We start from the raw sequence: 23922 nt of genomic DNA on the forward strand, positions 1-23922 counted from the left end.
GTAGGTAGGGACAGGTGCAGTACAAAGAGAGGGAAATGACAATCTATGAGTCTAAAAATTTAGGAGGGCATTATTGTCTTAACAAATATTCACTGATGGAAAACTTAACGGTGCACATTAGTCCATGAAGTACAGGGAGTTATGCACTAATAAATGAGATGATGGGTGTATTCCGCACCTCAAGCAAACAATAGGAGTGTAAATGAAGTTTCACCAACATTTTTCAAGAGATCACAAGGCATAGAGGAATGGGAGACTGTTTGACATAAGAAACTATCTGAAGAGTTTCGACTCTCTCCGTGGGGGCGGTATATCAAAGCTTTTTCCTTGGCTTGCGCTGATACTTTCAAGTAGGTCTGTCAATGGACCGAATCCGATCCGATAACTTCAATCTGATAATTCGATTCCAGTAATCCAAATACGGATCAGATCGGATTAAATCCGTTATCAATCCGAATCTGAACTTTAATTTTTTTAATTTTAATTTTTTTTTAAAAAGTAAATTTTTTATTTTGAAAAAAAAATGTTTAAGAAGTTGTATTTTTATTTTAAATTTTTTTAATTTTTTTGGAAAATATTTTGTTTTGAAAAAAAAATGTATTTTTTTGAAAAAAAAAATTTTTTTTTCTAAAATTTTTGAAGTACAAAAGTTTTCGTTCGGATTCGGATTTTTTCCACTATCGGATTCGAATCTTATCAGATTCGGATTGGATCCGGATCTTTTGGATACTTTCAAGTGTCTCCACAACTTGTTCCATGAATGGCCTTGTTCTGATTTTATCTTCAAGACAACGTAGAGCAAGATGAGCTATTTGCAGGGCAGCTTGCTTAGGATATCTCCCTTCCAACCTGGTGTCGATTACGGTTGCTAACTTTCTTCGATCAGCTAAATAGAGCTTGACCCAATCTACCAAATTATGTTGCTGATGCGGACGATTCGTATCAAGTGCGCGTAACCCCGTAAGCATCTCAAGCAATACAACACCGAAACTATACACATTGCCCGTCACACTCACCATACCTGTTTGAGCGAGGATAATGTTGATATGGTAACACATCAAATTCAGTGGGCTTAGTTCAAGTAGTTTTAAGGCGTGCATCAATTGGATGGGTGATTTGATAATATCACGACAGCTTGTTAATAGCCTGAAGCTTGAAAAGGTTCAGGGATTACCAGTGAAAGCATATTCCGGGGCATTGTACGGGGCAATGTACGGTTTGTAGACAGGATGTGTCCCTGGCCATCTTGTTTCATGCCAATGACGTTCTTCAGGGGAATCCAACTCTGCATAGCTGAAGTCCGAGATCTTGGAATTGAACGACTGCCAAATGGAATTAAGTATGACAGAGTAAGGCTGTAATTATATCATGCTACTACTTCCTAAAATCATCTAAAATATGGAAAGCATTTTGTTACAAGTGCACTGGTTTTCTCATCAGCACAAGGTGGCCAGAAAACCACATTCTGAGCAGGAGTGGAGGGAGATAAATGACTGGATTTTTGAATTCAATTTAAAAAAAAAATTCGGCAAAAAGAATTTCATTAATCACAAGTGAAGGATAAAAAAATGAAATTTGTACAATAAGAAAATAAAAGTATTGAGAGAGTCTCGGAAAGTGCACAATGCCCTCCTACTACTGCTACTCACAAATTCTAAACCTACCTCTCGCCTCTCCAAATTTTCCTTTTTAAGCAAAAAAACAAGGGGGAAGAGCTAACTTCACAACCAAGCACCAACCGAAAGCTTGTCACCCTATGCATCTCCATTGTGGTTGTCACACCCAAACACCCCATTGCCGCCATAACGCTGCCTCGAAACAACCCCAAAACACACCAAATTAGCCCAAGAGTAGCTCCTAAATCAGCCCAAAACAGCCCCACACGCCCCAAATCAATTTTAAAATTGCATGCCTTAAATGAAAAAATGACAAGTATGATGTTCAGCCCTTCAGTAGACTCATGCTCCTTTGATGTAGGATGTCCTGGAGGACTTTTGCGTCCATATAGACCCAAAAAAAAGGGTTTCGTGAATAAAAATGCAGGAATCTAGGGCTCTTTCGCGGATGCTCCTATGCTGTGAAAAGAAATTTTGGAATAGTGAATACGATGATTTTATGCAGAAAACAAAAGAAGCAAGATGAAATGAAGTCTAGGAAGCATATCTAGAAGCTAGGCATCACACCTGAGGCTAGAGTGTCATTGCACAACTCACAGAAAAGCTTGGAAGCTCAGCAAATTTCTCGATCTAAATATTTAACTCTACTTGTTCAGAAGCATTAACTAGTGTTATGTAGTTATTCAGAGTCGTATTTGCTCTATGAAGCTCTCTCCATTCATTTCTTTTCCTATATTAAAGGTTTCATCTTTTTATCAGGTTGATTAATCAATGAAATGCCAATAGAATTAAAAAAACTGGTTTTATATAGACAGAGAAACAAAAAAAAGAAACCAAGACTAGGACTTTAAAGCAAGAAACTAATCACACAAAATATTGACTTCTGATCCCTAACTGATACCACATAAGACAAGTCCAACACAGATAAAAACCAAATACATAATTGGACCCGCAAGATGATCCATGCGCAACTCCTGCTCAACATGTCAAGTAAAGGCAGTAAGTACAAATATTTCCGTCCCTCAAAACAGTATTAGATACCATGATGACAATTACTGTGAATGCTTCATTTACGTCTCATCTTAAATCAATGGAAATTTCGTGGGATGTCGAATCCTTAAATCCACTTTTTCTTGAGCTTCTTATAGACCGCATCATTCTTGTCATGTCCCCTGGCTCTAATTAATTGGTTGCAGGAAACTTACCTCATCAAGCAATATATTTGATGCCTTGAATTCTCTGCAAATTATTGGTCCTATTGCGAGCAAAAATGCCAGGCCTTGGGCTGCTCCTATTAGTATCTTAAGCCGAATGTCCCATGGCAGTGGCTTAACAGCAGAGCCCCATGCATACAAGCAAACCATAAAATGAATTCCGTTGATGTGTAGAAGACAACATCAGTGTACAGAAATGCATCCTGCGGTAATTATAACAAAAATGACTTCTATTCACTCGTACTTTCAAAAAGGTGATGCTCCAAGCTGCCGTTTTGCATGAATTCATAGACAAGGAATAGCTTTTGATCTTCCCAACCGTACCCCAATATCTTAACAAGGTTAGAATGAGAAAGCCTTCCTAAGAGACAGACCACAGACTGCAAAGTCTGCAAGAATACAAATAGCAGACAAACAAATGAGCAGACAGCAATAAGATGAATATCACAAATAGGAGAGAGAAATAGAGTACTACCAAAGTTTTAAAGACACCGCCCAATAAGAAAAAAACAAATATCAATTTCTCAGAAGAACTGAAATATCTGAACATAAAATGTTGAAGCGTCTAGCTATCCCAAATATGAGAGAGAAACAGAGTAATATCATAATTTTGTAAATTTTATAAGTCAAATTTACAAGATAAGAAACTGCACTAATATCCTGTGTGACTTTGACTTGTTTACATATGGCACTAACCAACTAATTAAATCAGCAAAACCACAACAGAACCAGGCAACTTGAAAAACACATCTTACGACCCTCAACAATTGAACTAAATTAAACTTGATTTCAGCGGTTCACAATTAGAAATTCTACACAGTAATATTTTCTTCTGCTCTTTTTTGTTACTTCCTTCAAATGGAAATTAAAGCAAGGATTTTGGAAAACTTTTTTCTTAGCAATTTGAAATCAAAAGTAGCATTTGAAGTCTGATGCTGTATGAGAAAATCAATTACAATTTAATGGCAATGGTCACAGTGTAACGGTATCGGGATTATCGAACGATACACAATGGGAACCCGTTGTCGCGATTGTGTATTTTTCAAATTCAGTTTTGAACAAAAATACTTTAACAACATCGCAAGGCTCAAAAACCGTAATGGCCTCTATTTAAATTCATTGAGATGTAGTTAACACATCTCATCACTATAAGAACTCGAGGCCGGGAAGGAAGAGATAAATAAATTATGAAGGAAAAAACTAAGAAAGTAACAAGATAATGAAGCACCTCAATAATTTCAGTAATGAATGTGTAGGTGACCATGAGTTTTGCTTTTAGATTTCTGGTAACAACAAAATCTACTCATCCATAACTAAGACTAGATCGAGGCTGGGCACATGCGATTTGTGTGCAAGTCGAATTTTGGATATTTTGTCAACATTCGATCAAACAAACAATGTGCTTATTTTGTCAAGATTTGATTTGCCACACATCGTGGGTGGCTTGGCCTCTAGAACTCTTTATGGTTATGAGTTTTTTTTTGTTGTTGATAAAGCATGTAGGAGGCTGTTTTTTCCCATAAGCAGGGGAAAAATTGAAAGTTCAAATTTCTTGACCAAACATCAAGGTCGTAGTGAATTTACCTCTTGACCAAATATTTTTACGGCAACTCTGTATTTCAAACCTCCATGGTTTTTTTTGTGTGCCTTTTATTGATAACAATCTAACCAAAACATTAACAAAGCTGGTTATTTTTTCCTAAAGAAATTAATGACCAAGCAGGAGGTCTTGCTTCTGAAGCCTAGCTTAATTTCAATTTGCAATTAATTGAGACTCACCCACAGTTACTATTTTGGTTTTTGCACTACAAAGGTCATTCCATAAGAAATCCCTCTAAACAGAAATTAAGTAATCCATGCTTACAATTTACAAACAGTAATAGGCACCACCAGCCCTAACCCCAACCTAAACCGTTGATTTTACGTGTCTGGCAAAACAGTTTGCCGAATCGCAGTTGATGAAACAAATCTTGTAACACAATCATACTCGTAGTTGAAACAGTTTACTAATTTGTCACGTCTGGCAAAACAGTTTACTAATTTGGCAAAACAGGTACAGACAAAAATAGAAAGGGCGGTTAAGACTTAAGACTTTCACAAATTATTCACTCACTAAGTGTTAGTTGAGTTACCTTATATCTGTAATCCACCCGTTTTATTGCAACAACAATTCCACTGCCGTTCTTTGATGTCACTTTCGCATCAAGCCAACCCTTGTAAACTGTGCCAAAACGTCCTTCTCCCAACAAATTATCATTGCTGAAGTTTTTGGTAGCTTTCTCCAATTCTGAGAAACTGAATATCCTTAAATTTGGGGTAAGTAAGAGATGCCAATCCGGATATAGCATATCAGTGTCACTCCCTGGAGAGATCTGCCAGTTGCCAGTGTTGTTGCTTTCATCTGAAGAAGGAGCAGTGTTGGTTGCTTTGTAAGAAAAATACAACCATGTAACTCAAAATTGGGAGGGAAATCCGGTGCAATTTACAAAAGTATGAATGAGAAAATTACCTTGGCTGGTCGACTCGTTTGTGGCTGTAGTTCGAATCTCAACGTCATCTATTCTCATCGACCGGATACCCATAACTCCAGCTAAAAGTACACTAATCCTTTGAAACAGATTTTTCCTCGACCTCTTCTGGCGTTGGGTATCATCATTAAGCTGCACCAGAGTGGATGAGGAGGCAACAATACCATGTGGATGGATATTATCATTAAGCTGCACCGGAGTGGATGATGAGGCAGTAGTACCTTGTGGAAAAATTTCAGTTTGCAGTTTGTTCATATCATTGTAATAGATCAGTTGGTTGGGGTCCCCATGAACATTGACATCCTCCTCCTCTTCCTCCCCTTTCTCCTCCTCCTCCTCCTCCTCCTCTGTGCAAGCATTTATGGGTTGCTCCTGCGAAGCCAACATGCACTCGAGGCTCGCCACGACATCAGTCATGGTAGGCCGTCCACTTGGATGCTTATGCAAGCATTTATTAGCAACTTCTGTAAAGACCTTCAAACACAGTGGCGAGATTTGGTCCCTCAAACTGGGGTCAATAAGTTGATCATACTTTTCCTCTTTGATACATTGTTGAGCCCACCAAGCTAGACTGCGTTGCTCCTCCTCCAAACTTAAATCCACGGCCGGCCTCCCACAAAGCACTTCTAACAACACGACACCAAATGCATAGACATCTGATTTCTTAGTTAGTCTACGGGTGAAGAAATATTCTGGATCCAAGTAACCAAACGTGCCTTTAACATCAGTGCTAACATGAGTGTGTGAATGGCTTGTAGTGCCTTCTTTGCACAACCCAAAATCTGAAATCTTGGCAACCCAATCGTTGTCCAGAAGAATATTTGTCATTTTAATATCGCGGTGTATGATACCACATCGAGTACCTGTATGGAGGTAATCCAGTCCACGAGCAGCACCGATGCAAACTTTCATCCTTTGATCCCATGACAGATGACAAATAGTGCCATTACCAAAAGTATAATGCTTATAAAGATGATCGGCAAGTGTACCATGCTCCATGTACTCGTAAACAAGGATCATCTCCTGGCGTTCATCACAATAGCCTATAAGACTCACGAGATGCGTATGCCGAAGGTTAGAAAGCATCTCAATCTCTGTCCGAAACTCATCTGCCCCTTGCTTAGACTTTGAATTCAACCTCTTCATGGCAACAGTAGTTGTTCCATCGTCGATGTGCGCCTTGTAGACATTACCAAATCCACCACTTCCAATGAAAAATTCATGACTGAAGTTGTTGGTCACTAAGAGGACCTCAGAAAGTGAGAAGCGACGACACAACCCTTTAGGCGGTAGTGGTGAGATGTTCTTTTTGCCAAATTTGTCAACCCAAACACGTAACTTGTAAACACTAATATTCATAATGGTGAGTAATATTACCAAAACTGTTGCAAGGGCATTACCACCGGAAGCATACACAAACTTCTGGGGTTTTGTGTTACTAGATGTCGAAGCACATGACAGTGGCACCGGGTTCTCACCAGCAAGATTTTTGTCGGGGTTGCTCAGCTTCAATACCTCCAACCCCTTTAGAACTGTATCAATGTCTTCAATCCATTCATGGTTGTGAGGGATGTATGCTATGAGCAAATCGTGTTTTCCCTCCATCCTATCTCCTTGAATCCTCACAACGTAGTCCCTATAGACTGCAACCCTGTTTCCACCACTCCATTTGATAATATCAGCTTTAGCTTCAGCAACATGTTCATCAAATAAGACACTAAATTTTGTGCGGTCACGCTCTTCTATTTCGTATTCAAAGTCACAAAAATGTAACCTGAGAAGGTACCTGAATCCAAAATCAATTGGCAACTTCCACGTAAAATTGAAGTTACCATTCCCTTGCCTGTCTGTAGCCATTGACCATGATGTTTGGTAAACTTTCTGAGGAGCAGTGTATGATGGTATACTTGTGTATTTGATGCGAAGGGGGGTAGTAACTGGTTGGACATATGATGTTTCCATCAAAAAATTTGAGTCTTGAAACCAATCACGAAACAAACCTGTATCTTCCATGGATGTGATGGCTGTTCCACCAACATTTAACCGCTGCACCATCTCGAGTGCAATGCTTTTATCAATTTGGAGTCGAAAATTCTGGCCGACAACATGTGCACCTGCATCACCCTCTTGTGTATGATAAAGTCCAGCTGGCATCGAGACGATTTCGATCCCATTGACAAAAGCATATGCCTCATCAGAAGAACCACCTAATGAGGGAGAGAACGTTATGATTAGTGGCTGATTTTCTTCCACGTTAACACAATACTCTTTAACAAGAGATTGTAAGCCCAAAGCATCAAGCGCGAGGGATGCACTAAAGTTCCTTAGAAGGGTATATGGACCGGCTTTTACCATAAAAAAGGCATTTGACCTTTTGAAACCACCACCGTATGAAGCTGGATAGAAATGCAGGTGGATGAACTTTTGGCCCGGGGTGACTCTGAAAGTGTATGCAAATGGCAAACGGGAGAGCCGAGCTGGGCCAAAAAGGACTCTACCAGGGAAAAGTGGCTGGTCAGCGGCTTTGGAGCTAATCAATTTTCCTTTGTTACTAGTAAGTAATAAAGGGGCGTAATTCGAACCGATATCTCCGGTCCATTGCCGGCCATCTACTCCAGTTGAGTTTCCTGAGGAGCCGCAGTTGACGGCGATGTTGTCGACTGGGTGATAAAGAACAGGTGAGTTGCTTCTGGCAACCGAGAGGATAATTTGATTGAGGAAGAAGTAGAGAAGGATTGTGATTGAGAGATTAGAATCCATTTCCTTTTGGGTGCTGAATTGATGCTATTGAGAGATGTGGGCAATGATCATTAGAAAATACAAACAAAATTGTCCGGAAGTTGTAGGATGGGCAAGACCAGACTCGGTCAGCCAATCCAAAAGGATACGAAAAACAGTTCTGCAAAGCTATATGGTGGAACGTCATATTAAACGAGGAAAGTTACATACACAGATGTCCACGCACATATTCTGAGACGGACTTCTATAAAACCGTTTGATGCATATGGACCCCATACGAAGTATATGGACCCACACACATTCAAAGGTTGCAAATACATCAGTGTCTGGACAGACCGTGTCCAAATCATTTCCGATATAATAAGAAGCAGACAAGAGCTGACTTTGCATATTTTGCATTAAAATTTTACGACTTGGATTAAAGTTCTTTCCAAATCATTTCCGATATCATAAGAAGCAGACAAGAGCGGACTTTGCATTTTTTGCATTAAAATTTTACGACTTGGATTAAAGTAGACTACTTTGCTGCCGTCCGAACCTATCCTATAGTGTCGTTGCGTAAAAACTCCGTTATCTTTATTTTTAGGTTGCTGATTTTGTCACTCTCTTTTTGTCAATACCACTCTTCCTGCAAGTGTATTTTTGCAACAAAAATACACTTGCAAGGGGAGTGGTATTGACAAAAAAGGGAGTGGCAAAATCATTTCCCTATTTTTAACCCAAAAAGTCCTTTAGGGTGGTGAAATTCCGCATTTCCTCTTTTGTGTATAATATTACTACGAAACATAAGACTCAACAGAATTCCACCAAATTAGGAACTGTTTTTCCTAAAGTTATGCCAAAATGGGCATATTCACAACAAATTCCACAAAAATGATCGTACTCCAGCTTTCAACTATTACGAATCGTGATGAAAAATGGGAGAAATACCAAACAACTCTCTCGATGTTACATATGTGATAACTAGTGTATTTCCGTGCGGTGATGACTGCGGGATTTTTTAAGAAGATGTTCAAGAATTAACTTAACTCGATTATTTATTTAGTTCTATTAACCAGCAGTACAGACAAAACAGACACAAAGTTTTATATAGTCTAGTACGAATAGCAAGATTAAACACGCGCATAACTCTACTAATATTCCTTTTGAAAATATTGTGGCAGATAAGTTGGCATGGATCATTTGGACATACTCTGTTCTTTTGGGACCACGTTTTTTTCTTTTTTTTTTTTTCCTCTTTTTAATATTTTTTTCCCATTAGGAAGATGTACCTTCCCGATGTGCAAAAAGTTTCTCATCTTCATTTTTCTCCTTTACCGCCGCCCTGGCCGGAGCCCCTCCATCTCCGGAGAATATTCTCAAGGGAAAAACAGAGATCACGAAAAAGCTACTTTTTGGTAAACCATCTTCTCAAAAGTACTAAAAATTCAACTACAGAAACCCAAACACCACAAATTCAATCAACTTAAAAGAAATTAAATTGCAAAACAAACCTGTTGGTTCGATTGTAGGTTCGACAAATCCAATAAAATTTAAAAAATTTACCTTGTTTCATAATAATAATTTTGCATGGCCAATAAAACAAAGCACATTTTGTTTCTCGAATTAACTTATCTTTTTCCCATTATGCATAAAAGGGTTCAATCTTTTTTTAGTCCCATTCCGTCTTATTCGGCCTCTAAAATATCGGGGTCAGGGCCGGCCCTGTGAATCTGGTTCGAACAAAGATACTACTCGTAATAAAGAAATGCAGCTCTTCTTAATACTAAAAAATTCAAAAAATTACCAGCCGGTCCTATTTTTTGTGTTGGTTTCATGCGGACACCCTTTTTATAGGGTCTATCCCCTCTAGGCCCTTTTTAAAGATGCATTTACAATTTTGTCCTTTTGTAGAATTTTTATTTTTGTCACTTTCCAGAATTATTGGAGGTGTGAATTCTTGGGTGTGTTGCAGAATTCACACCTGTTTGTTTGGGTTTGGGGGGGGGGGGGGGGGGGGGGGGGGGGGGTGGGCGGGGTTTGTGAGTTCTTGGGAGATGTGAATTTTGGGGGTACCAATTGGGGTTGCTCAGCTTGAATACCTCCAACCCCCGCAGTACTGCATCAATGTGTTCAATCCATTCATTGTTGTGAGGGAAGTATGTTATGATCAGCAGATTGTGTTTTCCCTCCATTCTATCTCCTTCCATCATCACCACATAGTCCCAATACACCGCGCGCGCAACCCTGTTTCCACCGCTCCATTTGATAACGTCAGCTTTAGCGTCAGTCACATGTTCATTGACGAAGATACTAAATTTTGTGTGGTCACTCTCTTCTCTCTCGTATTCAAATTCACAGAAATGTAACTTGAGAAGGTACATGAATCCCAAATCGATAGGAAACTTCCACAGTTTTGTTCTACATAAAATTAAAGGTACCGTTCCCTTGCCTGTCTGTAATCATTAATTGGCTATGATGTTTGGTAAACTTTCAAAGGAGCAGTGTATGATGGTATACTTGTGTATTTGATGCGAAGGGTGGTAGTAACTGGCTGGACATATGATGTTTCCATCAAAGAATTTGAGTCCTGAGACCAATCACGAAACAAACCTGTATCTTCTATGGATGAGATGGCTGTTCCACCAACATTTAACCGCTGCACCATCTCGAGTGCAATGCTTTTATCAATTTGGAGTCAAAAATTCTGGCCGACAACATGTGCACCTGCATCACCCTCTTGTGCATGATAAAGTCCAGCCGGCATCGAGACGATTTCGATCCCATTGACAAAAGCATATGACTCATCAGAAGAACCACCTAATTAGGGAGAGAAGGTCATGATTAGTGGCTGATTTGCTTCCACATTCACACAATACTCTTTAACAAGAGAGTCCAAGCCTGAAGCTTCAGCTGTCAGGGAAGCACTAAAGTTGCTACGATGGGTATATGGACCAGCTCATACAGTAAAAAAGGCCTTAGACCGTTTAAAACCACCCCGGTATGAAGCTGGGTAAAAATGTAGGCGGATAAACTTTTGGCCGGGGGAGATTCGGAATGCATATGTGAAAAGCCAACGGGAGAGCCGGGCCGATATATAAGGCACTGGATCAGGATAAAGTGGTGGGTTAGTTGCTTTTGAGCTAATCAATTTTCCTTTGTTACTATGTCAAGGAGCGTAATTCGAACGGATATCTCCGGTCCATTGCCGGCCATCTACTGCAGTAGAGTTGCCGGAGAAGCCACAGTTTAGTGCAATGTCGTCAATTCGGTGATAACGAACAGATGATTTGGTGGTGGCAACAGAAAAAAGAATTTCATTGATTAACAAGCGCGGAGGGATTGTAATTGAGAAGACATTGAAATGCAATTTTTTTTTTTTGGGGTGCTGAGATGGTGATGTAGGGAGGCGTGTCGAAATTGAAGAACGTGCAACAAGGACAATCACGAACAAGTATGAACTAGAGGTACTCCCTCTTCGAACACACGATAATGAGATAAATCTCAAATTTTCATTAATCAAATCATAAAACAACTCTCTTAGCCCTAAGGCTTACAACTCAATTTATAATAAACTAGAAATACTAAAAAGGAAACCTAAATAAGGGAAAACTAAATCTACGTCTTAGAGAGCAAGAAAACAATAAAGAGGAAATATAATCAACCTAATTAAGAAAACCCAATATCCTAGACAATTTATGCTAAAACGGAAAGTTTCCCAGTAAAATACTAATTGCAAAATAATAAACTAAAATTCCTATATTTCTTAAATAATTAAAATATTGGCCTGCATCATTCTCCCCGTCTTGAAGGAACTCGTCCTCGAGTTTATAAAGTTGGATTCGTTGTAATTTGTCCGCATCAATCTTGTACCTCAAATTAATTTTTCGGACCCCAAACTGGAAAGATGAGTCAGGAAATATAAAAGCAATATTGTTTGACACAACTTGCTCTAAGTACGCAATCCAAATATTCTTCTTCACAACAGCTTCAATATATTCCCAAAAAGAATCCTCAAATTGATTACCCCAACCAATCTCACCACCTTCAAGCATGGTAACAACTTTTTTTCCCAATATTTTCTGATTTTTCCCTTTTGTAATTTTTTCCACCGGTTCTTCATAAAAAACTGGCGGTTTACTCCAATCCACAATTGGATTTGGAATAATATTTGATGTGAATGGCCACTCAATGGTAGCTTCATTCACCATTGTCCTCCCCCTCGTCTGATGATTACCAGCCAAAGGTTTGGTGATAGAAACGTCATCCAACACCTCCTCCTCTTTCGGAAACCGAGGTTGAACTGGACGACGGCGAGGTGGGATTGCAACTTCAAAAGCCTCCATGGGTTGGGTAAGCGACCCAATCGCCGCCAAGACTTGCTGCAGCCTTTCCTCCATTCGAGCATCTCGAGCAACCTCATCTCACTCATAGACTTCATCAACACTAGCTGTATGACCTCCTCTTCCACCTCGACCTCCAACACGTCCTCCGGCCATAGTCAGGATTGGAACGAGAGCTCTGATACCAAGTGATGTAGCGCAGCCTCCTTTTACGAAACTATTTGCAATAAGAGACCACGAACTTGCTTATGTTAAAGATTCTCTCTTTGAAACATAAACACAAATATGTATGAACTAGAGGTACTTCGTCTTTGAACACACGATAATGAGAAACTCTCAATTTTTCTTTAATTCAAAAAACAACTCTCTTAGCCCTAAGGCTTACAACTCAATTTATAATAAACTAGAAATACTAAAAAGGAAACCTAAATAAGGGAACAAAATCTACGTCTTAGAGAGCAAGAAAACAATAAAGAGGAAATAGAATCAACCTAATTAAGAAAACTCAATATCCTAGACAATTTATGCTAAAACGGAAAGATTCTCAGTAAAATACTAATTGCAAAATAATAAACTAAAATTCCTATATTTCTTAAATAATTAAAATATTGGCCTGCATCAGATGGAGATAATGAGAAGTTTTGGAAATGATCAATGTGAGGAAGAGACCATGATTCCATATGAAAAAAGTCCGGAAATTGCAGAGGGGGTGGACAAAGACTTGGACTTCGTTAATTGACGGTCAACACAGAGATTTTTCTTGGTACATGGTTTTAACAAAATAAGTGAACGAGACTGGACGTATACATTTAACATTCAATTTTACTTGGTTATAGTTGTGGGTCGCAGTGTCGCATTAATGACCATGTCTGAATACCACATCCTAGGTACTATGGTATGTGTCGCCATTGAATTGGTAGAATGTACCCCATTTTGTAATGTAGTGGAGCACATTCTACCTATGATCACCATAGGATTGCAGTCGATAAGTAACACAAAAAACAAATCAAAGAACACACCGACCAAAACCAAAACTTCAAATTAGTACTTTTGGCGCTAAAAAATGAGTGATTTTTGGTACTTTTAAGTGCATTCGTGATCATGCATAAATTTAAAATTTATATTCTTTTTTTACTTATTTTGGTAAGGTTAATTAATTAAGAACACACAGATCAAAACCAAGGAATAATCACTACAAAATGTGCTAAAAAAAAGCACACATGCCTAAACACTACAAATTCAATCAACTTAAAAGAAAGTGCCAAAATTGTAAAACAAAAATTATAATTTTATCTTTTTGAATAATAGTAATAATCTTGCATGGCCAATAAAAGAGAAAAGTACTAGTTTTAATTTTTTTTTTTTACATAAACTTATCTTTTCGCCATTTTTTCTCGCAAAATGAATGAAAGGGTTCAATCTTTTTTCGTCTTCGGCCTCTAATAAATGTCAGGGTCATGGTCAGGGCTGGCCCTGTTCTAGTTCAAACAATTAAACTCATCTTTGATACTACTTGAGATAAAGAAATGCAGCTCTTCCGAGTTATAAAATTCGCAAAACAAACCTGTTGGTTCTGATTTACAGTCTTGGGATCATCTCTCTCTCTCTCCTTCAATCGTCTGTCACCCGTCTCCAGGGCTGCCATTTTTCCATCAACAAAATCTGAACCCTTTGTCAAAAGTCGAAACCCAGATTCTATTTCCTCCTCCATCTTGATGTCTTCCTTTGTCGGTCTGATTCCACGAAATTACAACATTATGTACATCAGTAGATTCAGTACATATGCATGCAGAGCTGCGTTATACTATATGTGTTTGCACAAGGAGTGATTTTGCGGAGAACTTATACTGTAAGCAATTTCAGAGTTGCAACAAATCAAAATCAAGAGCCCAAAATGGTGGAACCGAAATACTAAAAGAAGAACGCGAGTAAAAATATTTGCAACTTCCCTAAAATGTTTGCAATTGGGTTTCGGATGGTTCTGGCTCTTGAATCAGGTGGGTTTGGGAGACGGTTTCCTAAGCTATCGAATGGAGACGTGAAAACTGCGACAGTAACAAGATCCAGTGATAATCCTTCACTCACCTCCGAGCGCGGAGTGAAAACGTCAAGAGGGTGAAAATTGCGACGGTAACACAAGATCCAGTGACAATACTTCACTCACCTCCGCGCGCATAATGCTGGGTGTGACATGGTTGAGCGGAAAAATAAAAAATTATGACTTTTACCCAGATATTTTGGAAAATAATCAATTTTTTCAAAAATAAATGTCAAAAAAATTTGACTTTTTAAGCTTAAAATTAGATATTTCCAAATATATTTGGCTATTTTTCCGATTTCTCTCGTCGAGACGAATCAATAATCCACAAAAGTTTGAAGAAACACTAACAAACGCGAATTTTTTTGAGTAGTGCTTGCAACGGGGTCTAATGTCTGCAATTGAGTTTTGGATGGGTTCTAGCTCTTGAATCAGGTGGGTTTGGGTGACGGTTTCCTGACCTCTCCAATGGAGACGGTGAAAATGTCAAGAGTACATTTAGTGGTGATATTGCGGCGGTAACAAGATCCACAAACAGAATGCTAGATACAACATCCGAGCTAAGCAGCTTTTATTTTATTACTCTATTACTTTTGTTTGTGTTATTTTGTTTTATTTTTGTACTTTGTTCTTGATTTGTTTACACTAGTGATTAATTTATGCAGCAAATTTTTTTGGTTGTCTTTATTCAATTTTTTTTTTTTTTTGTGTTTGTTAGTTTTATGACAAATTTTTATGTGATATAGGTTCGTCTCGACGAGAGGAATCGAAAAATTAAAAAATTATAACTTTTAATTTTTGGATTTTTTCCAAAATACTTTTGTAAAAGTCATAATTTTTTACTTTTTGGTTCCTCTTGTCAAGACAAACGCATATCAAATAAAAGTTTAGCCTAAAACTAACAAACGTAAAAAAAAAATTGAATAAGGACAAAACCAAAAAATTGTGATGCATAAGTTAAACACTAGCAAACGAGTAATTATTTATATATGAGATGATGTACTATCGAGTTGACAACCTTCATAATAAAAGAAAAGTAAACACAAATTAATCTACAGTTTTCAATTGGGTTTGAAGTAGGGCTGTTCAGCGGATGAACCAAACCGCCCAATTTGCTCAATCCGGCCCAAGCCAAACCAAACCGAGGCATGCTACGGACGGATACGGATCTAAAAATTCTAATTCTGACGGATCCGGATCGGTTCGGTTCCGGTTAATCTGCCAATCCGCAATGTTTTTATTTCTCTTCCAAAGATTATGGATGATGTTGAGTAATTTGAACAAAATTTCATAGGTAACAAAGTAAAAAACATGTATTCTATGATATTTTTATATTTTATGTTGAAAATGTTAATAACCTTCCCTATTTTTATAATACATTAGAATCTGAATCAAGTTCATGTTCTAGTCCAACTCCAAGTTCGAGTGTTATTGACGTCTAATAGTTTATCTTTAAATTTTATGGTGGATGAAAGTAACTTAGTTTTAAGTAATGTTGGTTTAGACTTTTTTGAATTTGCGGCGGACTTGAAGTTTTGAGGCTTTATTTTTCAATTTTTTGGTGTATATAAAAAAAATAAATTGCATATTCAAATCCACTGAAACCTCCCAAACCGCATCCAAACCGAACCAACCAAACAACACTATGGACGGTTGACGGATGGAGAAAACGACAATCCGTCGCAATCGGATTGGATTGGGAACCGGACCAATATATCCACATCAAACCGATCCACAGGCAGCCCTAGTTTGAAGAATGGATAGCGGGTCGAGTAAGTGGAGAGCAATCTTTGTTCACCACACTGTCAGAGTCACATAGTCATGTAGAGGGTGAGCAAAATTGTTACCCAGTAAGAGTGGGCGGTGGACAACGTTCACTGGTGGTGGCCTTTCAATTGAACCACCGTCTTATTTAATCCCTACTGCCAGGGCCAGCTCTGAGATTTTGGGGGCCTAAGACGGACTTAGATAATGAGGCCCTTAATAACATTTACGACAATAAAATAACAAGTAATTAAATGATTTTTTCAAAGCCAAATGCATGTAATCGACAAGAAAAAAACCCATACAAATACTAATTTCTGATCATGTTTTATCTTCTTTGATCTCTAATTCATCTTCTTCCATTTTATTGTGTGTTCAGGAGATTAGAGCTGTAAAGGGTAGAATATGCATAAAACTTATATAGGAACCCACCACATGTGATCATTTTCCAAGGGGCTCTACATAAAGACAGCCGCTCGTGATCTGCATTTTCTTTTTCCTTTTTTGTTTCCTTTGATTGAGCAAGTCAAGTTGGGCCCAACCATTGGGCCTGTGTCTCTTAAGTGTAAAATAGGTGGTTTAGGTATTAAAATGGGTCTCTAGTGTTGTTATACCCAAAAAGATTGGACATATACAATGGGTATCCAAAATAATAGGAGGACCTAATTTTTACACATTCTTGGGGCTTAAGGCGCCGGCCTCTTGGGCCTTAGCCCAGAGCCGGCCCTGCCTATTGCCACCTACCTACTTTGATTCATGTGCATGTGTGTGTATGTACATGTAAATTGAAGTAGGTAGGGACAGGTGCAATACAAAGAGAGAGAAATGACAATCTATGAGTCTAAAAATTTAGGAGGGCATTATTGTCCTAACAAATATTCACTGATGAAAAACTTAACGGTGCACATTAGTCCATGAAGTACAGGGAGTTCAGTTATGCACTAATAAATGAGATGAGGGGTGTATTCCGCACCTCAAGCTAGCAAACCATAGGAGTGTAAATGAAGTTTCACCAACATTTTTCAAGAGATCACAAGGCATAGAGGAATGGGAGACTGTTTGACATAAGAAAATATCTGAAGACTTCCAACTGATTTCTCCTTGGGGGCAGTCTATCAAAGCGTTTTCCTTGGCTTGCGCTAATACTTTTAAGTGTCTCCACAACTTGTTCCATTGATGGCCTTGTTTTGGGTTTATCTTCGAGACAAGTTAGAGCAAGATGAGCTATTCGCAGGGCAGCTTTCATAGGATATCTCCCTTCCAACCTGGTGTCGATTACGGTTGCTAACGTTCTTCTATTATCTAAATAGGGCTTGACCCAGTCTACCAAATTATGTTGCGGAAGCGGACGATTCGTATCATATGCACGTAACCCCGTAATCATCTCAAGCAATACAACACCAAAACTATACACATCGCCCTTCACATGCACATGGCCTGTTGAGCGAGGATAATGTTAATATATATGGTAACACATCAATTCAGTGGGCTAAGTTCAAGTCGTTTTTAAGGCGTTCATCAATTGGATGAGTGATTTCACGACAGCTTGATTAATAGCCTGAAGCTTGAAAAGGTTCAGCGATTACCTATGGCAACATACTCTGGGGCAATGCAGGGTCCGTAGATTCCTGTTAATCTTGGTGGCACATACCCACAAGGGTGCCAACTTTTTGGGGAATTCAACTCTAAATAGCTGAAGTCTGAGATCTTGGAATTGAACAACTGCCAAATGGAATTAAGTATGTCAGAGTAAGGCTGTAATTATATCATGCAATTCCTTCCTAAAATCATCTAAAATATGGAAAGCATTTAATTTGTTACAAGCGCACTGGTTTTCTCATCAGCACAAGGTGGCCAGAAAACCACATTCTGAGCAGGAGTGGAGGGAGAGAAATTACTGGATTTTTGTTTGAAGAAGAAAAAGTCTGAATTCAATTTTAAAGTTTTTTTTTTATCGGCAAAAAAATTTTCATTCATCACAAGGATAAAAAAAGGAAATTGAGAGAGCCTCGCAAATTCTAAACCTACCTCTCGCTTCTCCAAATTTTCTTTTTTAAGCAAAAAAACAAGGGAAAAAAAACACACAGTTAGCAAAGAGCCAAGTTCACAACCAAAAGCTTGAACCACAACCAAGCACCAATCGAAAGATTGTCAGTTGTCACCCTATGCCTCTCCAATGTGGTTGTCACACCCAAACACCCCATTGCCACCATACTGCTGCCTGGAAACAACCCCAAACGCCCCAAATCAGCCCAAAAGTAGCTCCTAAATCAGCCCAAATTAAACAGCCCCAAATCAATTTTAAGCCCTTCAATAGACTAATGCTCCTTTGATGTAGGATGTCCTAGCCTGGAGGACTTTTGCGTCCATATAGCAACAAAAACTAAGGGTTTCGTGAATAAAAATGCAGGAATCTAGGGCTGTTTTGTGGATGCCCCTATGCTGTGAACAGAAATATTGGAATAGTATATACGATGATTTTATACAGAAAACAAAGAAGAAAGATGAAGTGAAGTCTAGGAAGCATATCTAGAAGCTAGGCATCACAACCAAGGCTAGAATGCCATTGCACAACACAGAAAAGCTTGGAAGCTCCGCAAATTTCTCTAAATATTTAACTCTACTTATTCAGAAGCATTAACTAGTGTTATGTAGTTATTCAGAGTCTTATTTGCTGTATGAATCTCTATCCATGCATTTCTTTTCCTATATTAAAGGTTTCATCTTTTTATCAGGTTTATTAATCAATGAAATACCGATAGAATAAAAAAAAACTGGTTTTATATAGGCATAGAAAAATAAAATAAAACCAAGACTAGGACTTCAAAACAAGAAACTAATCACACAAAATATAGACTTCTGATCCCTAACTGATACCACATAAGACAACAAAGATAAAAGCCAAATACATAATTGGACCCGCAAGATGATCCATGGGCAACTCCTGCTCCCCATGTCAATGGAAATTTCATGTCGAATCCTTAAATCCATTTTTTCATGGCTTCTTATAGACTGCATCATCCTTGTCATGTCACCTGGATCTAATTAATTGGGTGCAGGAAATTTACCCCATCAAGCAATATATTTGATGCCCTGAATTCTCTGCAAATTACTGGATCATCTAATGCATGCAAAAATGCCAGGCCTAGGGCTGCTCCTATTAGTATCTTCAGGCGAATATCCCATGGCAATGGCTGAACAGCAGAGGCCCCTGCATACAAGCAAACCATAAAATGAATTTCATTAATGTGTGGAAGACAATATCAGTGTACAGAATGCTTACGAATCCTGTAGTGATTATAACATAAATGACTTCTATTCTCTCTTACTTCCAAAAAGGTGCTGATCCAAGCTGCCCTTTTGCATGAATTCATAGACAAGGAATAGCTTTGGATCTTCCCAACAGTACCCCAATATCTTAACAAGGTTAGAATGAGAAAGCCTTCCTAAGAAACGGACATCAGACAGCTGCAAGAATACAAATATCAAACAAACAAATGAGCAGACAGCAATAAGATGAATATCAAAAATAGGAGAGAGAAATAGTGTAGTACCAAAATTTCAAAGACACTGCCCAACAGAGGCCCCTGCATACAAGCAAACCATAAAATTAATTCCATTGAAAATACAAATATCAATTTCTCAGAAGAACTGAAATATCTGAAAATAAAATGTTGAAGCTGTTGTAACGAACGCTATGAATGCAAGCTAAGAACGAGAAATTGAAAACTAAACAAGAAATCACAAAGACACAAGATATACGTGGTTCCCCAAGATGGGTACGTCCACGGGCGAGGAGAGAGAGGATTCACTAACCAACGTGAAGAAGAGATACAAAGAGCCGGCTATAATCCGTAACTCTAGAAAGGCCACAATATGAAAGCCCAAAAGATAATTTCTAAAAGTACCCCAAAAGCCTTATTTATAATAGGCTACAAAAACGGGAACAACATAATTAACCAATGTGGGACTAAAGAATACAAGGCATTCCTAACAATTCTCCACCTTGACTTGAATTCCACTGAACCAAATCACCAAATATAGCTATCCCCTTCTAACCTCTCACTCGCCAAATGCCCCCGAGGGGCGATCAACTGCAAATACCAAGCAAGCCCAAGCAATGCTTGAACTTGGCAACCGGAACCGGTTTAGTCAACATATCTGCTGGGTTATCTGCCGTACCCACTTTCTTCACCTCAACTTGCTTCTGTGAGATGATATCCCGAACGAAGTGATACCTGACATCGATATGCTTAGTCCTCTCATGATACATCAGATTTTTAGTCAAATGTATAGCACTCTGCGAATCACAAAATACTGAACTCACACCCTGTGCAAGACTAAGCTCACAAAGCAAACCTCTCATCCACAATGCCTCCTTCACAGCTTCAGCAATGGCCATATACTCCGCTTCTGTTGTAGACAGCGCAACTGTAGCCTGTAAAGTAGCTTTCCAACTAATGGCACTTCCGGACAGAGTAAAGACATAACCTGTCAGAGACCTCCTCTTATCGTGGTCACCGGCAAAATCCGAATCAACATAACCAACAGCATGATCACCAGAATTGACAATCCCAAACAATAGACCAACACCTGCAGTTCCGCACAAATACCGTAGTATCCATTTCACAGCCTCCCAATGTGCCTTTCCTGGACGCCCCATATAACGACTAACGACACTAACTGCATGTGAAATATCAGGACGAGTACATACCATGGCGTACATAAGGCTCCCAACTGCGCACGAATATGGAACCTGAGACATATACTTCTCCTCATCCTCCGACTGTGGTGACAACTCAGCTGAAAGTCGAAAGTGTGCTGCCAAAGGGGTACTGACTGGCTTCGAGTTCTGCATGGCAAAGCGCTCAAGCACTTTAAGAACATAAGACTTCTGATTCAAAAATAGTTTGCCAGCTACTCGATCTCTGCAAATCTCCATACCCAAAATACGTTTTGCTGCACCCAAATCTTTCATCTCAAATTCACCACCTAACTGTTGTTTCAACCTGTTGATTTCTGATACACTCATTGTAGTCAACACCTTCCTTCTGGCTGTATCCTTTCGCCACTAGCCGAGCTTTAAACCGAGCGTCTTCTACCCCTGGAATACCTGGTTTGCGCTTGAAGATCCACTTGCATCCAACAATCCTCTTCCCTTTCAGCGGTTCTACTAACTCCCATGTCTGATTCTTCTGAAGAGACTCAATCTCCTCATTCATAGCAACAAACCACTGTGCAGACTCAGTGCTCGAAATAGCTTCCGTATAGCTGGAAGGCTCTTCATACTCAACTGTCTCAGCAACTGATAAAGCATAGGCCACCATCTCAGAATAAGCCGAATACCTTTCAGGAGGCCGAATCTCCCTCCTTGGCCTATCTTTAGCAATAGTGCGTGGTTGCTCAACTAATGCATCAACCTCTGTGTCTGAACTCTTGAACTTCTCTTCAATTGGCTTCTCAATGTGCTTCTTCCCTGAGTCGGAAGCTTCACCCAAAAACTCCACCTGCTTTGGAACACTATGTTCCTGAACTGTATCATCAACCTGCTTAGACTCCTTAATCAGATAATTTTCATCAAAAGTCACATCCCTACTGATCAAAAACTTCAAATCATCAGAGCACCATAACCTGTACCCTTTGACACCTGCTGCATAACCCAAGAAAATACACTTCTTGGCCCGTGGCTCCAGTTTACCTTCATTCACATGAGCGTAAGCTGGACACCCAAAAACACGCAACACAGAATAATCAGCCGGATGACCTGACCATACCTCAAACGGAGTCTTACACTCAATAGCAGTCGACGGAGACCTGTTCACCAAATAGCATGTTGTGGAAACGGCTTCAGCCCAAAATTCTTTGCCCAATCCGGAATTGGACAACATACAACGTGCCTTCTCCAAAAGAGTCCTGTTCATTCGTTCAGCCACACCATTTTGCTGAGGGGTTTTTCTCACTGTGTGATGCCTCACAATGCCCTCATCACTGCAAAATCTATCAAACTCGCCAAGACAAAACTCCATACCATTATCAGTTCTCAAACGTTTTATTTTCTTACCAGTCTGATTCTCAATCAAAGTTTTAAACTGTTTGAATGTATTAAAGGCGTCACTCTTATGTTTCAACATATACACCCAAACTTTACGAGAGAAATCATCTATAATACTCATAAAATATCGAAAACCACCTTTAGAAGTTACCTCTGCGGGACCCCAAAGATCCGAGTGAAAATAATCCACCGTGCCTTTGGTGCGATGAACAGCTGTACTGAATTTTACCCTGCACTGCTTGCCGTAGACACAATGCTCACAGAAATCCAGCTTCTCAATTTTCTGGCCACATAGCAAACCCTGTTTGCTCAAAACTGTCATCCCCCTCTCGCTCATATGCCCAAGGCGCATATGCCACAAACGAGTCAAGTCTGAATCTGAAACCTTGGATGAAGCAACCGTTGCTGCAGCACCTAAAACTGTACTGCCCTGGAGTGTATAAAGGTTACCACGCTTTTGACCCTTCATCAGTACTAATGCACCCCTTGAGACTTTCAAAACTCCACATTCACCGAGGAATTTGCAACCATGAGAATCAAGAGCACCCAGGGATATAAGATTTTTCTTCAAATCCGGAACATGTCGAACCTCAGATAAAGTCCTAACAATACCGTCATGCATCCTAAGCTGAATCGTTCCTGAACCAACAGTCTTACAGGCCATGTTGTTGCCCATCAAAACTGTACCACCATTGACCGCCTCATAAGTAGAAAACCACTCTCTATGCGGACACATATGGTATGAACATCCAGAATCTAGAACCCACTCGGTATTAGAGCGAGAATCGCCCTCTGTAACTGATAACACATTATCTGACTCATCTGAACTTTCAGCAATTCCAGCAATTACTTTACCCCTTTTCTGGTCTTCTTTTTCCTTCTCCTTGAGTTTTAAACAGTCACTTTTCCAGTGCCCGGGTTTCTTGCAATAATTGCACTTTCCCTTCTTCTTACCTGATGATCTGGATCTTCCCCTATTACTCGACTCCACCCTTTCTGTTGTTCTTCCCCTAACAAACAAACCCTCCGCATGTGCATCACCCTCACCTGACACTTTTTTCCTCAATTCTTTCGAATATAGGCTGGCCTTAACATCCTCCATGGATATCGTGTCTTTGCCATACAATAGGGTTGTAACAAAGTGCTCATACGAAAGTGGTAAAGAACATAGCAAAATTAGGGCTTGGTCCTCATCCTCAATTTTACTATCAATATTTTTCAGATCCATAATAATACGGTTGAACTCGTCTAAATGATCTTTAACAGGTATACCTTCTCGCATACGAAACGTATAAAGACGTTGTTTGAGATATAACCTGTTGGTGAGCGACTTCGTCATATATATGCCTTCCAACTTCAGCCAAATTCCTGCTGCTGAAGTTTCTTCTTCCACCTCGCGAAGAACGTCATCTGCCAGACTCAACTGAATAGAACTCAGAGCTTTGGCATCCGTATCATCCCAATCTTCCTCTTTGATTCCAGAACTAGTCTTGCCTAACAAAACCTTGTGCAATCCTTGTTGGGTTAACAAAGCCTTCATCTTTACTCTCCAAAGACTGAAACTGCTGCTCTGCCCATCAAACTTCGCAATCTCAAATTTAGCCGCCATAGCCACAATCGGAAACGAAACCCTAGTTTTTGCAACCTGG

At 39.3% G+C, this 23922-nt stretch overlaps 3 protein-coding genes across 5 annotated transcripts in view; all 3 read right to left on the reverse strand.

Annotated features, from left to right (window-relative positions):
• Window positions 1-731: 731 nt before the first annotated feature.
• LOC131304495 (probable serine/threonine-protein kinase PIX13) lies at window positions 732-3024 on the reverse strand. The gene is made up of 2 exons (XM_058331742.1): window positions 2822-3024; window positions 732-1322 (listed from the first exon to the last, which is right to left on the reverse strand). The coding sequence occupies exons 1-2, from the start codon at window positions 2978-2980 to the stop codon at window positions 1164-1166; spliced, it is 318 nt and encodes a 105-aa protein (XP_058187725.1). The 5' UTR covers window positions 2981-3024; the 3' UTR covers window positions 732-1163.
• Window positions 1329-23922, reverse strand: part of LOC131304477 (receptor-like protein kinase FERONIA) — a 29744-nt gene continuing 7150 nt past the window's right edge. Inside the window, exons 2-6 of one of the 3 annotated variants that reach the window (XR_009192412.1) lie at window positions 19776-19808; window positions 19551-19689; window positions 19290-19432; window positions 18246-18663; window positions 1329-1660 (exon numbers count right to left, since the gene is read on the reverse strand). Coding sequence is in view for 2 of the 3 variants with exons in the window: in XM_058331721.1 (XP_058187704.1) it covers window positions 17252-17658; window positions 17808-17943; window positions 19290-19432; window positions 19551-19689; window positions 19776-19808 (858 nt within the window). In the remaining variant the exon portion in view is untranslated. Of the gene's footprint in view, window positions 1661-16983; window positions 17659-17807; window positions 17944-18245; window positions 18664-19289; window positions 19433-19550; window positions 19690-19775; window positions 19809-23922 lie in introns of those variants that run through there. The other 2 variants (XM_058331721.1, XM_058331720.1) reach the window with 2 other exon arrangements.
• Window positions 3034-8241, reverse strand: LOC131304480 (receptor-like protein kinase FERONIA). Its single transcript, XM_058331725.1, has 3 exons — window positions 5340-8241; window positions 4963-5255; window positions 3034-3219 (listed from the first exon to the last, which is right to left on the reverse strand). The coding sequence occupies exons 1-3, from the start codon at window positions 8116-8118 to the stop codon at window positions 3061-3063; spliced, it is 3231 nt and encodes a 1076-aa protein (XP_058187708.1). The 5' UTR covers window positions 8119-8241; the 3' UTR covers window positions 3034-3060.

Source organism: Rhododendron vialii, chromosome 10a (assembly GCF_030253575.1).
Source record: "Rhododendron vialii isolate Sample 1 chromosome 10a, ASM3025357v1".
In the NCBI taxonomy this organism is placed as follows: Eukaryota; Viridiplantae; Streptophyta; class Magnoliopsida; order Ericales; family Ericaceae; genus Rhododendron; species Rhododendron vialii.

What these genes read in the sequence shown, in the direction of transcription:
- LOC131304480 (XM_058331725.1), bottom strand. Translation starts at nt 8,118, where the DNA reads ATGGATTCTAATCTCTCAATCACAATCCTTCTCTACTTCTTCCTCAAT. An exon ending in AAACGAGTCGACCAGCCAAG is followed by an intron (nt 5,256 to 5,339) that starts GTAATTTTCTCA and finishes TTTCTTACAAAG; the next exon opens with CAACCAACACTGCTCCTTCT. An exon ending in GGGTGGATTACAGATATAAG is followed by an intron (nt 3,220 to 4,962) that starts GTAACTCAACTA and finishes GTATTCTTGCAG; the next exon opens with ACTTTGCAGTCTGTGGTCTG.
- LOC131304495 (XM_058331742.1), bottom strand. Translation starts at nt 2,980, where the DNA reads ATGGTTTGCTTGTATGCATGGGGCTCTGCTGTTAAGCCACTGCCATGG. An exon ending in CAAATATATTGCTTGATGAG is followed by an intron (nt 1,323 to 2,821) that starts GTAAGTTTCCTG and finishes TCCATTTGGCAG; the next exon opens with TCGTTCAATTCCAAGATCTC.